At 41.4% G+C, this 13589-nt stretch overlaps 1 protein-coding gene across 3 annotated transcripts in view; it reads left to right on the top strand.

Annotated features, from left to right (window-relative positions):
* The first annotated feature begins 11121 nt into the window (after window positions 1-11121).
* snx6 (sorting nexin 6) overlaps window positions 11122-13589 on the top strand; it is a 28133-nt gene continuing 25665 nt past the window's right edge. Inside the window, exons 1-2 of one of the 3 annotated variants that reach the window (XM_061925171.1) lie at window positions 11122-11196; window positions 11389-11439. In XM_061925171.1, coding sequence (XP_061781155.1) covers window positions 11191-11196; window positions 11389-11439 — 57 coding nt within the window. In that variant the 5' untranslated portion in view covers window positions 11122-11190. Of the gene's footprint in view, window positions 11320-11388; window positions 11440-13589 lie in introns of all 3 variants that reach the window. The other 2 variants (XM_061925172.1, XM_061925170.1) reach the window with 2 other exon arrangements.

Below are 13589 nucleotides of genomic sequence, written 5' to 3'. Positions count from 1 at the left end.
CTACTTTAGTAGTTATTTCGCTACTTTATAACCACTTTGACTCAACCAGAACCTAGTTAGAACCACTTTAATAGTTTTTGAACAACTTTAGAACCACTTTGACTCAACCACACCCTAGCTACAACCACTTGTAGTTTTTAAACTCCTTTAGAACCACTTTGACTGAACCATAAAATCACTAGAACTACTTTAGTAGTTATTTCACTACTTTGGAACCACTTTGACTCAACCAGAACCACTTTAATAGTTTTTAAACTACAAACCCTGTTTCCATATGAGTTGGGAAATTGTGTTAGATGTAAGTATAAACGGAATACAATGATTTGCAAATCATTTTCAACCCATATTCAGTTGAATATGCTACAAAGACAACATATTTGATGTTCAAACTGATAAACATTTTTTATTTTTGCAAATAATCATTAACTTTAGAATTTGATGCCAGCAACACGTGACAAAGAAGTTGGGAAATGTGGCAATAAATACTGATAAAGTTGAGGAATGCTCATTAAACACTTATTTGGAACATTCCACAGGTGTGCAGGCTAATTGGGAACAGGTGGGTGCCATGATTGGGTATAAAAACAGCTTCCCAAAAAATGCTCAGTCTTTCACAAGAAAGGATGGGGCGAGATACAGCCCTTTGTCCACAACTGCGTGAGCAAATACTCAAAACAGTTTAAGAACAACGTTTCTCAAAGTCCAATTGCAAGAAATGTAGGGATTTCAACATCTACGGTCCATAATATCATCAAAAGGTTCAGAGAATCTGGGGAAATCACTCCACGTAAGCGGCATTGCCGGAAACCAACATTGACTGACCGTGACCTTCGATCCCTCAGGCGGCACTGTATCAAAAACCGACATCAATCTCTAAAGGATATCACCACATGGGCTCAGGAACACTTCAGAAAACCACTGTCACTAAATACAGTTGGTCGCTACATCTGTAAGTGCAAGTTAAAGCTCTACTATGCAAAGCGAAAGCCATTTATCAACAACATCTAGAAACGCCGCCGGCTTCTCTGGGCCCGAGATCATCCAAGATGGACTGATGCAAAGTGGAAAAGTGTTCTTTGGTCTGACGAGTCCACATTTCAAATTGTTTTTGGAAATATTTGACATCGTGTCATCCGGACCAAAGGGGAAGCGAACCATCCAGACTGTTATCGACGCAAAGTTCAAAAGCCAGCATCTGTGATGGTATGGGGGTGCATTAATGCCCAAGGCATGGGTAACTTACACATTTGTGAGGGCACCATTAATGCTGAAAGGTACATACAGGTTTTGGAACAACATATGCTGCCATCTAAGCACCGTCTTTTTCATGGACGCCCCTGCTTATTTCAGCAAGACAATGCCAAGCCACATTCAGTACGTGTTACAACAGCGTGGCTTCGTAAAAAAAGAGTGCGGGTACTTTCCTGGCCCGCCTGCAGTCCAGACCTGTCTCCCATCGAAAATGTGTGGCGCATTATGAAGCGTAAAATACGACAGCGGAGACCCCGGACTGTTGAACGACTGAAGCTCTACATAAAACAAGAAATGGGAAATAATTCCACTTTCAAAGCTTCAACAATTAGTTTCCTCAGTTCCCAATCGTTTATTGAGTGTTGTTAAAAGAAAAGGTGATGTAACACAGTGGTGAACATGCCATTTCCCAACTACTTTGGCACGTGTTGCAGCCATGAAATTCTAAGTTAATTATTTGCAAAAAAAATAAAGTTTATGAGTTTGAACATCAAATATGTTGTCTTTGTAGTGCATTCAATTAAATATGGGTTGAAAAGGATTTGCAAATCATTGTATTCCATTTATATTTACATCTAACACAATTTCCCAACTCATATGGAAACGGGGTTTGTACTTTAGAACCACTTTGACTGAACCAGACCCTAGTTAGAGCCACCTTTAGTTGTTAAACTCCTTTAGAACCACTTTGACTAAACCGTAACCTCATTAGAGACACTTAAGTAGTTGTTTCACTACTTTAGAACCACTTTGACTCAACAGAACTTTAGTTAGTACCACGTAATTAGTTATTAAACTCCTTCAGAACCACTTTGAATGAACTGGAACCCAATTAGAACCACTTTTACTGAACCAGAACCCAGTTAGAAACACTTTAAAAGTTGTTCAACTCATTTAGAGTCACTGTGACTGAACTCCTTTAGTCACGTGACAACCTCTGAGGAAGGCAACAGAAGTGTCCAAAACCATCAGGTACGGAAATAAACACAGGTCTGGCTATAAGAATAACAAAATCGCCCATTAGAACCACTTTGACTGAACCACAACTTAGTTAAAACCACTTTAATAGTTGTTAACCTACTTTAGGACCACTTTGACTTAACCAGAATCTATTTAAAACCATTTTGACTGACCCAGAACTTAATTAGAACCACTTTAATAGCTGTTAACCTACTTTAGGACCACTTTGACTCCACCAGAATCCCTTTAAAACCACTTTGAACCAGAACTTAGATAGAGCCACTTTAATAGTTGTTAATCTACTTTAGGACCGCTTAGACTGAACCAGAACCCCTTTAGAACCACTTTGTACCAGAACCTAGTTATAACCACTTTATTAGTTGCTCAACTCAATTAGAACAACTTTGACTGAACCAGAACCCAGTTAGAACCACTTTGAACCAGAACCTTGTTAGAACCACTTTAATAGTTGTTGAACTCATTTAGATCCACTTTGACTGAACCAGAACTTAGTTAGAGCCACTTTAATAGTTGTTAATCTACTTTAGGACCACTTAGACTGAACCAGAACCCCTTTAGAACAACTTTGTACCAGAGCCTAGTTATAACCACTTTATTAGTTGTTCAACTCATTTAGAACAACTTTGACTGAACCAGAACCCTGTTAGAACTGCTTTGAACTAGAACCTAGTTAGAACCACTTTAATAGTTGTTCAACTAATTTAGAACCACTTTGACTGAACCAGAACTTAGTTAGAGCCACTTTAATAGTTGTTAATCTACTTTAGGACCACTTAGACTGAACCAGAACCCCTTTAGAACAACTTTGTACCAGAGCCTAGTTATAACCACTTTATTAGTTGTTCAACTCATTTAGAACAACTTTGACTGAACCAGAACCCTGTTAGAACTGCTTTGAACTAGAACCTAGTTAGAACCACTTTAATAGTTGTTCAACTAATTTAGAACCACTTTGACTGAACCAGAACTTAGTTAGAGCCACTTTAATAGTTGTTAATCTACTTTAGGACCACTTAGACTGAACCAGAACCCATTTAGAACAACTTTGTACCAGAGCCTAGTTATAACCACTTTATTAGTTGTTCAACTCATTTAGAACAACTTTGACTGAACCAGAACCCTGTTAGAACTGCTTTGAACTAGAACCTAGTTAGAACCACTTTAATAGTTGTTCAACTAATTTAGAACCACTTTGACTGAACCAGAACTTAGTTAGAGCCACTTTAATAGTTGTTAATCTACTTTAGGACCACTTAGACTGAACCAGAACCCCTTTAGAACAACTTTGTACCAGAGCCTAGTTATAACCACTTTATTAGTTGTTCAACTCATTTAGAACAACTTTGACTGAACTAGAACCTAGTTAGAACCACTTTAATAGTTGTTCAACTAATTTAGAACCACTTTGACTGAACCAGAACTTAGTTAGAGCCACTTTAATAGTTGTTAATCTACTTTAGGACCACTTTGACTGAACCACAACCCCTTTAGAATCACTTTGACTGAACCACAACCAGTTCGAACCACATAGGTCATAGTGAATATCCCTAGAACTACAATTCCAGTACCAGAACCTCTTAGCACCAGGGATTACTTTTGCATAGCTCAAGTCCTGTTTGGACCTTCTCCCAACAGCTGACTCAAGACTTCCTGTCGGATCGTTGCTACTTCCTGTTGGCTGCACATTCTTGACCTTAGATGGAGTAGGCGTAATAGGAACCAGAAGTGGAGTCCTGTTGGGCTCGCTGGCCTGAGAATGTGATCCTGCTTCTATTTGTGTCCCCGCTCATCACACACCTGTCAACACGTGTCGGCCAGAACCGACCCGAGGAGAACACTCGACACCGCGTGAAGGATGCACCCAACACTTGAAATAGTACGCTGTTTGACAGTTAGCATCACTGTGATTAGCAGAGCATCATTGGTGCATTGCCTCACTAGCAAAGCGTTATGGGGGTTAGCATAAAAAAGTTAAAGCTAAAGTACCAATGATTGTCACACACACACTAGGTGTGGCGAAATTATTCTCTGCATTTGACCCATCACCCATGGGAGGTGAGGTGAGCAGTGAGCAGCAGCGGTGGCCACGCCCGGGAATAATTTTTGGTGTATTTAACCCCCAATTCCAACCCTTGATGCTGAGTGCCAAGCAGGGAGGTAACGGGTCCCATTTTTATAGTCTTTGGTATGACTCGGCCGGGGTTTGAACTCACAACCTACCAATCTCAGGGCGGACACTCTAACTGTGTTAGCATTGTATCACTGATATTAACATAGCGTCATTGGGGTTAACAGCATTAATAAGGTTAGCATAGAGTGATTCAGACAGCAACATGTCAATGTCAGCTGATTTGATTGAAGCTTGTATTATTTGGTTGCACAGTGAAGTACATATTCCGTACAATTGACCACTAAATGCTAACACCCAAATAACTTTTTCAACTTGTTTAAGTCGGGGTCCACTTAAATTGATTCATGATACAGATATATACTATATATATATATACAGGTAAAAGCCAGTAAATTAGAATATTTTGAAAAACTTGATTTATTTCAGTAATTGCTTTCAAAAGGTGTAACTTGTACATTATATTTATTCATTGCACACAGACTGATGCATTCAAATGTTTATTTCATTTAATTTTGATGATTTGAAGTGGCAACAAATGAAAATCCAAAATTCCGTGTGTCACAAAATTAGAATATTACTTAAGGCTAATACAAAAAAGGGATTTTTAGAAATGTTGGCCAACTGAAAAGTATGAAAATGAAAAATATGAGCATGTACAATATTCAATACTTGGTTGGAGCTCCTTTTGCCTCAATTACTGCGTTAATGCGGCGTGGCATGGAGTCGATGAGTTTCTGGCACTGCTCAGGTGTTATGAGAGCCCAGGTTGCTCTGATAGTGGCCTTCAACTCTTCTGCGTTTTTGGGTCTGGCATTCTGCATCTTCCTTTTCACAATACCCCACAGATTTTCTATGGGGCTAAGGTCAGGGGAGTTGGCGGGCCAATTTAGAACAGAAATACCATGGTCCGTAAACCAGGCACGGGTAGATTTTGCGCTGTGTGCAGGCGCCAAGTCCTGTTGGAACTTGAAATCTCCATCTCCATAGAGCAGGTCAGCAGCAGGAAGCATGAAGTGCTCTAAAACTTGCTGGTAGACGGCTGCGTTGACCCTGGATCTCAGGAAACAGAGTGGACCGACACCAGCAGATGACATGGCACCCCAAACCATCACCCAACCATGCACATTTTGCATTTCCTTTGGAAATCGAGGTCCCAGAGTCTGGAGGAAGACAGGAGAGGCACAGGATCCACGTTGCCTGAAGTCTAGTGTAAAGTTTCCACCATCAGTGATGGTTTGGGGTGCCATGTCATCTGCTGGTGTCGGGTGTTGATATCAGCACTTCAGTCATCAACAATTGCATTATCAAAGAAATGGACATTGAAACAGTGTAGGACTGACTTGGTAGGATATGTACAGCAAGTAGTGGACATAAAGAGAGAGATCAGAAAGCATAAGAATAAGTATCTACATTTGATTATTTACAATCCGGGGAGGTGGGGTGTGGTGGGGGGAGGGTGTTAGTTAAGGGTTGAAGTTGCCTGGAGGTGTTCTTTTAGTGCGGTTTTGAAGGAGGTCCTGATAAAGTACAGAACTTACAGAAGTATAAATGCATAAAATAAAAGAAATGTAGTTTTGTACACACGCACGGAAATGAAGCACATTCATTTTGGGAGGTCGAGTAAACGTTACTTATTGATTCAAGTTGACTGAGTAAACTTTATTGAAGATAAAAGGTATAAAAGAAAGGGCATCTCTATCCTCCTTCAAAACCGCAATAAAAGTACACCTCCAGGCAACTTCAACCCTAAACAAACACCCTCCCCGGATTGTTAATAATCAAATGTAAACAATCAAATGTAGATACTTTTTCTTATGCTTCTGAACTCTCTCTCTCTCTCTCTCTCTCTCTCTCTCTCTCTCTCTCTCTCTCTCTCTCTCTCTCTCTCTCTCTCTCTCTCTCTCCTACTTGCTGTACATATCCTACCAAGTCAGACTTACACTGTTTCAATATCCATTTCTCTGTTCTCAATTGTTGATGACTAATGATAACAACCAAACCTAACCCCCACCCCCCCTCCCTCCACACCCCGGATTGTAAATAATGTAAATAATTAAATGTATACACCCTGATGATTATCTTGTGTGATGACTGATGATAGTATATATGATAGTATATATCTGTATCATGAATCAATTTAAGTGGACCCCGACTTAAACAAGTTGAAAAACTTATTCAGGTGTTACCATTTAGTGGTCAATTGTACAGAATATGTACGTCACTGTGCAACAGTGACGTGCAGTCAGGGGAGGCAGGTGAGGCGGGGCCTCACGTGCCATCATGGAAAGAAAATAAATTTAAAAAGAAAAATTTTTTTTAAATTGTTATATGTATCCAGTGATTATACTATAAAGTTATTTTCCATTTAACTTCACCAGTTTTAGATTAATTTTTATTCAAAATCGCAGAATTTTCACATTTGCCGTTCAAATACTGAGAAGAGACTTGCGGTGAGTCAGCAGCCAGTTGTGGCACGTCACTGAGTTGAGCCTCACCATGGATTGCGCAATGACTCCGCTAACTGCTGGCCTGCTGTGCAGTGAGACCGTATTGCTATATGAATTATATTATACATTTCCAAAGTTTAGTTAGCTGAGGTATATAATGTACAGTGTATTTTGTCAACAACTGTATGTGTGTAACGTATTTCTTGTGTTGAGCAATCATAAAACGGCTGCAAAGACGCACTGGCTGAGGCTCGCAGTAATCCCGCCTCCTGGTGGTAGAGGGCGGTAGTGATCCCAGGGAGCATTCTTGCGACTACTCGGCTGCAGAAGAAGTGACAACATGGCGTGGCGAAGTTGGTAGAGTGGCCGTGCCAGCAATCGGAGGGTTGCTGGTTACTGGGGTTCAATCCCCACCTTCTACCATCCTAGTCACGTCCGTTGTGTCCTTGGGCAAGACACTTCACCCCTTGCTCCTGATCATACTTGCCAACCCTCCCGGATTTTCCGGGAGACTCCCGAAATTCAGCGCCTCTCCCGAAAAACTCCCGAAATTCAGGCGGACCTGAGTGACATGTTGACAACACACAACAACAGTGTCTACCGTAAAGCAGTTCGTCTGCCGTAAACAGCAATGTTGTGACACTTTTAAACAGGACAATACTGCCATCTACTGTACATGCATATGTGACCCACCCATAATGTGTCACATTTTTGTGTTGATTTATTTATTTTTATTTTGTGGTTTGAATTCGTTTTTGGAGCTGTCATTACACATTTATCAGTATTCACATTGGTCAGCAGGGGGCAGTAGGGCGTTTCTTCCCAATTGAATGCTATCACCTGCAGACCGGAGGTGTCTTGTCATTCTGATGAGCGCGACCAGTCTGTGAACAATTGAAACGTCCTGTGTGCTTTTTCCTCCTGTATAACAGGTTAATTTTGGTGAATCAACTCACTGAATAATATCCATGTGATCTTTATAAGTTTAAGTACACATTCTGATGGTGGAGCCTAACTCTAAAGTGTTTGTGAGTTGTAGTTTGTAAGTGAACACTGAAATTCAAGTATTTATTTTATTTATATATATATATATATATATATATATATATATATATATATATATATATATATATATATATATATATATATATATATATATATAGCTAGAATTCACTGAAAGTCAAGTATTTCTTATATATATATATATCTTAACCACGCCCCCAACCACACCCCCGACCACGCCCCCGCCCCCACCCCCCACCTCCCGAAATCGGAGGTCTCAAGGTTGGCAAGTATGCTCCTGATGGCTGCTGGTTAGCGCCTTGCATGGCAGCTCCCGCCATCAGTGTGTGAATGTGTGTGTGAATGGGTGAATGTGGTAATACTGTCAAAGCGCTTTGAGTACCTTGAAGGTAGAAAAGCGCTATACAAGTATAACCCATTTATCATTTATAACAAGCAGCAACAGTTAGCAGCGATCGTTTATTTTTTCCTCTTGCCTGAACTTTTAACATGGAGGATTACATTTCTAAAATAAAACAGTTTTCTAAACTGGACTTTCAATCGAAGCAGGAGGTAATAATTAAAGGAAGATCTCCATTGAGACAGAGAGACTTTTAAAACTGAAGAAAGATAAGGAAGACTTCTATAAACAAGTTATCGATGCTTTTGTTCAAAAGGAGCTGCACATGGACTTCATTTATAAGTAAAGGTAAGACCATAATAACGTTTTTTTTAAATTAAATGTGCTTTTTTGTGTGCTACAGTTTGTATGTGTAAAGTTAAAGTTAAGTTAAAGTACCAATGATAGTCACACACACTATGTGTGGTGAAATTTGTCCTCTGCATTTGACCCATCCCCTTGTTCACCCCCTTGGAGGTGAGGGGAGCAGTGGGCAGCAGCAGCGCCGCGCCCGGGAATCATTTTTGGTGATTTAACCCCCAAATTCCAACCCTTGATGCTGAGTGCCAAGCAGGGAAGAATGCTGGTATGAGCTTTTAAACATAACCCGTTAACTGCTGCCAATCAAATGGTGAATAAGATACTCTTTAGGGTTCATATGTTTGTAAATCTGACTGTGATGAAGTCAGTGCCTCACCAAATGTAGATTCTTTTCTTATGTCTTCTGATCCCTCTCTCTCTCTCTGTCCACTACTTGCTGTACATATCCTACCAAGTCAGACCTACACTGTTTCAATATCAATTTCTCTGTTCTCAATTGTTGATGACAGATGATAACAACCAAACCTAACCCCCCCCCCCCCCCCTTCCACACCCCGAATTGTAAATAATGTAAATAATTCAATGTATACACCCTGATGATTATCTTGTGTGATGACTGTATTATGATGATAGTATATATGATAGTATATATCTGTATCATGAATCAATTTAAGTGGACCCCGACTTAAACAAGTTGAAAAACTTATTCAGGTGTTACCATTTAGCAGAGGTGGGACCAAGTCATTGTTTTGCAAGTCACAAGTAAGTCTCAAATCTTTGCCCTCAAGTCCGAGTCAAGTCCCGAGTCAAGACAGGCAAGCCCCGAGTCAAGTCCAAAGTCAAGACTGGAAAGTGTCAAGTCAAGTCCTAAGTCCTGCATTTTGAGTTTCGAGTCCTTTCAAGTCCTTTTAACCACAGACTAATATATTAACACAGATTGTGTATGCTTTTCAAACGCTGTATTTATTTATTAAAACAAGTGCATTTTAAATTGGAGGAAAGAAAATTGTGCTGACATTGCACTTTATAATAGCACTATTAACCAGTCATTTTAAACATTAACTCATTCCTTTACAGAACAAACACATTGAAAAATAAAGTGCAAATGTACTTATTTGTACAAAAGTGTTAACATTGAAAAAACATGACATATACGTGAACATAACAAAAAAAGTTGTACTTTTTATATGTCAGGGCCCTATGCTGCATTGCATTTGCAAAAGACCAAATTAGCCAAGAGTCTGTCAGTCATTTGTGCACGATGGGGGCGTAGTATGATGCCACCATGGCTGAAAACTCGCTCCACTGGAGCACTGGAGGCAGGCACTGCCAAGACTCTCATGGCCACTCGGAACAGTGAAGGAAGAGTCTTCATGTTCAATGCCCAGAACAAAAGGGGGGAGAGAGTTGTTTTGGGTTGGTGCACTACTTGTAAGTGTATCTTGTGTTTTTTATGTTGATTTAATTAAAAAAAGAGAAAAAAAAAAAATATTTCTTGTGCGGCCCGATACCAATCGATCCACGGACCAGTACCGGGCCGCGACCCGGTGGTTGGGGACCACTGAGGTAAACAACCAACAGTATGTCAGAAAGCTAGCTAAAACGGTACACATATTCATAATATAGTATACATTTTAACTGACCTTTATTTTACTATTTTTGTCTTTTTTTAGGTGGCTAAAATACGCGGTGCTGCTGACCGCCGTCTAACGTTACGTGTGATATATTGACTAACGTAACCCTGCTTAAAAAAAATCACTGAACAAAAAGTATGAATAAGGTAGTGAACTGCAACAGATTCCCATGTTTGCAATAACGTTATAACGTTAGCAGTGAGTTTACAGCCTCACTGATTTAACTACACAGCAAATAAAAGTCACGTTACTTAGCCAATAAACGTTATCTTACATTCAAAACTTACCGTTCTTTGTGCAACTTCAAATGCCGGATGAAGTTGGAAGTTGTTGCCTCTCCATCAGTAATTTTCGAACCGCATGTGTTGCATACTGCAAACCGTTTTGTGTTGACCACCTAGTAATTTTTATACCCAAACAAAATTATTTTAGGTATCATTTTTTGTTCACTGGCGTGTGGTTTGGACATGTCTTCTTCGTTGGTTGTCCTGCAATTTGATTGGATGAATGCTGTGTGATGAAAACAAAGTAGATCTAATTTGATTGGCTGTTGTACTGAGACCACACCAGCTGACACACGCAACGCTGATAGACAAGTACACGATGAAAAATACGGAGCGCTCCCGAATAACTTTTTCATCTTTGGGTTTTGGGGAAAGTAGCAAGTCATGTCAAGTCATGTCAATTCAAAAGGCTCAAGTCCAAGTGAAGTCACAAGTCATTGATGTTAAAGTCTAAGTCGAGTTGCAAGTCTTTTTACATTTTGTCAAGTCGAGTCTAAAGTCATCAAATTCATGACTCGAGTCTGACTCGAGTCCAAGTCATGTGACTCGAGTCCACACCTCTGCTACTAATACAAGTTTCAATCAATCAATCAAAAACTTCATCTCCCACAGTTCCCGTGTTCGTTCTGCTGCCCCCTGCTGGTCGCTGAGTGATCGGACGTCATGACGTCACAAACCCGGATGTTTTCGAACGACGTCATGACGTTACACGGCTTCCTGTCTCCACCCGTCGGCAGCCATGATGGTGGGTTCGCCTCTTTTTCTCTCTGCTTTCTTTTGCACTTCTTCCTGGCGACCCGCCGACTCGCCCCGAAAGCCTGCGGGCGTCTCGGCGGTCGCGACGGGGGGTCGGCTTGTCCCACTTCCGGTCTGTGTGTGTGTGTGTGTGAGGCGCTAAAAATGACCACTCTCGTGTGCTCTTTGTGTGTGTCCGCAGCAGGAAGGACTGGACGACGGACCAGACTTCCTCTCCGAAGAGGACCGCGGAGTAAGTCCTCATTTCCCGCTTCTTCTCTTCGGTCACGTCGCGGCAACCCGACGTCCGCTGCGGCTTGACAGGCTAACCGCTAAGTAGCTAGCTAGCATTAGCTGCCGCTTGAGCGGAACTGGTTCTCCCGGCTGCTCACGTGACGCACCTGTTAGCATTAGCCCGATTAGCTCCCAGCTCATTAAAAAAGGATTATTAGAACACACGAAGCCTCGCGAAGGATGGACCCAATATTTGAAATAGTACGCTGCTTTACATCTAGCATTTAGCATGATTGGACTACTGGTGCTAGCATAGCATCCCTGGGGAGCACATACCAATATTATGCAGCTTAGCACAGCATCATTGAGGTCAGCATAGATTGACTGAGGAGCACATACTAATAAGCAGGTTGTTGCCTTATAACAGACCTGAGCAAATTAAGGCCCTGGGGCCACATGCGGTCCGTTAAGATTTTCAATCTGGCCCGCCGGACATTTCCAAATAATTGTTTTAGATCTTTCAACTGTAGCTGCCATTATGATGTGCAGGGATGTTTTCTAATGACCGGAAGTCTTGAACTATACAAACTATTTCAATGTTTGGAATCTGAGCGTTTGCATGATATACTAGTTACCGTATTTTCCGCACTATAAGGCGCACCGGATTATTAGCCGCACCTTCAATGAATGGCATATTTCAAAACTTTGTCCACCTATAAGCCGCCCCGGACTATAAGCCGCGCCTACGTTGCGCTAAAGGGAATGTCAAAAAAACAGTCAGATAGGTCAGTCAAACTTTAATAATATATTAAAAACCAGCGTTCTAACAACTCTGTCCCAAAATGTACGCAAATGTGCAATCACAAACATAGTAAAATTCAAAATAGTGCAGAGCAATAGCAACATAATGTTGCTCGAACGTTAATGTCACAACACACAAAATAAACATAGCGCTCACCTTCTGAAGTTATTCTTCATTCGTAAATCCTTCGAATTCTTCGTCTTCGGTGTCCGAATTGAAAAGTTGGGCAAATGTGGGATCCAAAATGGCCGGTTCCGTCTCGTCGAAGTCATCGGAGTCAGTGTCACTGTTCAGCAGTTCTGTGAATCCTGCCTTCCGGAAAGCTCGGACCACAGTTGTGACCGAAATATCTGCCCAGGCATTTACGATCTACTGGCAAATGTTGGCGTATGTCGTCCGGCGCTGTCTGCCTGTCTTAGTGAAGGTGTGTTCGCCTTCGGTCATCCATTGTTCCCACGCCGTTCGCAGTCGTGATTTGAATGCCCTGTTGACACCAATATCCAGCGGTTGGAGTTCTTTGGTTAATCCACCCGGAATGACGGCGAGTGTTGTATTTGTGTGCTTCACTTGTTTTTTGACACCATCTGTGATGTGGGCGCGCATAGAGTCGTATATCAACATGGACGGAGCTGTGTGAAAAAAGCCACCCGGCCTCTTCGCGTAAACTTCCCTTAACCACTCGCTCATCTTTTCTTCATCCATCCATCCCTTCGAGTTAGCTTTTATGATGACGCCGGCTGGAAAGGTCTCTTTTGGCAAGGTCTTCCTTTTGAATATCACCATGGGTGGAAGTTTCAGGCCATTAGCATGGCAAGCTAGAACCACAGTGAAGGACGACTTCTCATTCCCTGTGGTGCGAATATTCACCGTACGTGCTCCCGTTGTATCCACAGTATCCACAGTGCGGTTCACAGGAATATCAGTTGCTGTGAAATAGTAATCCGTGTGCGGATGGAGAGATTGCGTCTTTTCATGAACCGGATCCTTGTCGCTTAGTAGGAGCCATTTTGTGGTCTTTACAGATGTAAACAGGAAATGAAACGTACGGTAATATCCGCGCGCTTTTTCTTCTTCTACGCGGGCGGGTGGTTGCTTACAGTAGAAGAAGAAGCGCTTCCTGTTCTATGGGGGCGGGTGCTTACCTTGGCGGTTGCTTGCGTAGAAGAAGAAGCGCTTCCTGTTCTACCGGGAAAAAAGATGGCGGCTGTTTACCGTAGTTACGAGACCGAAACTTTATGAAAATGAATCTTAATATTAATCCATATATAAAGCGCACCGGGTTAAAAGCCGCACTGTCAGCTTTTGAGTAAATTTGTGGTTTTTAGGTGCGGAAAATACGGTACTATGATCATCTAATTAGTTACTAT

Source organism: Nerophis lumbriciformis, linkage group LG29 (assembly GCF_033978685.3).
Source record: "Nerophis lumbriciformis linkage group LG29, RoL_Nlum_v2.1, whole genome shotgun sequence".
Classification (NCBI taxonomy): Eukaryota; Metazoa; Chordata; class Actinopteri; order Syngnathiformes; family Syngnathidae; genus Nerophis; species Nerophis lumbriciformis.
This window is presented reverse-complemented; position numbering and strand designations above follow the sequence as displayed.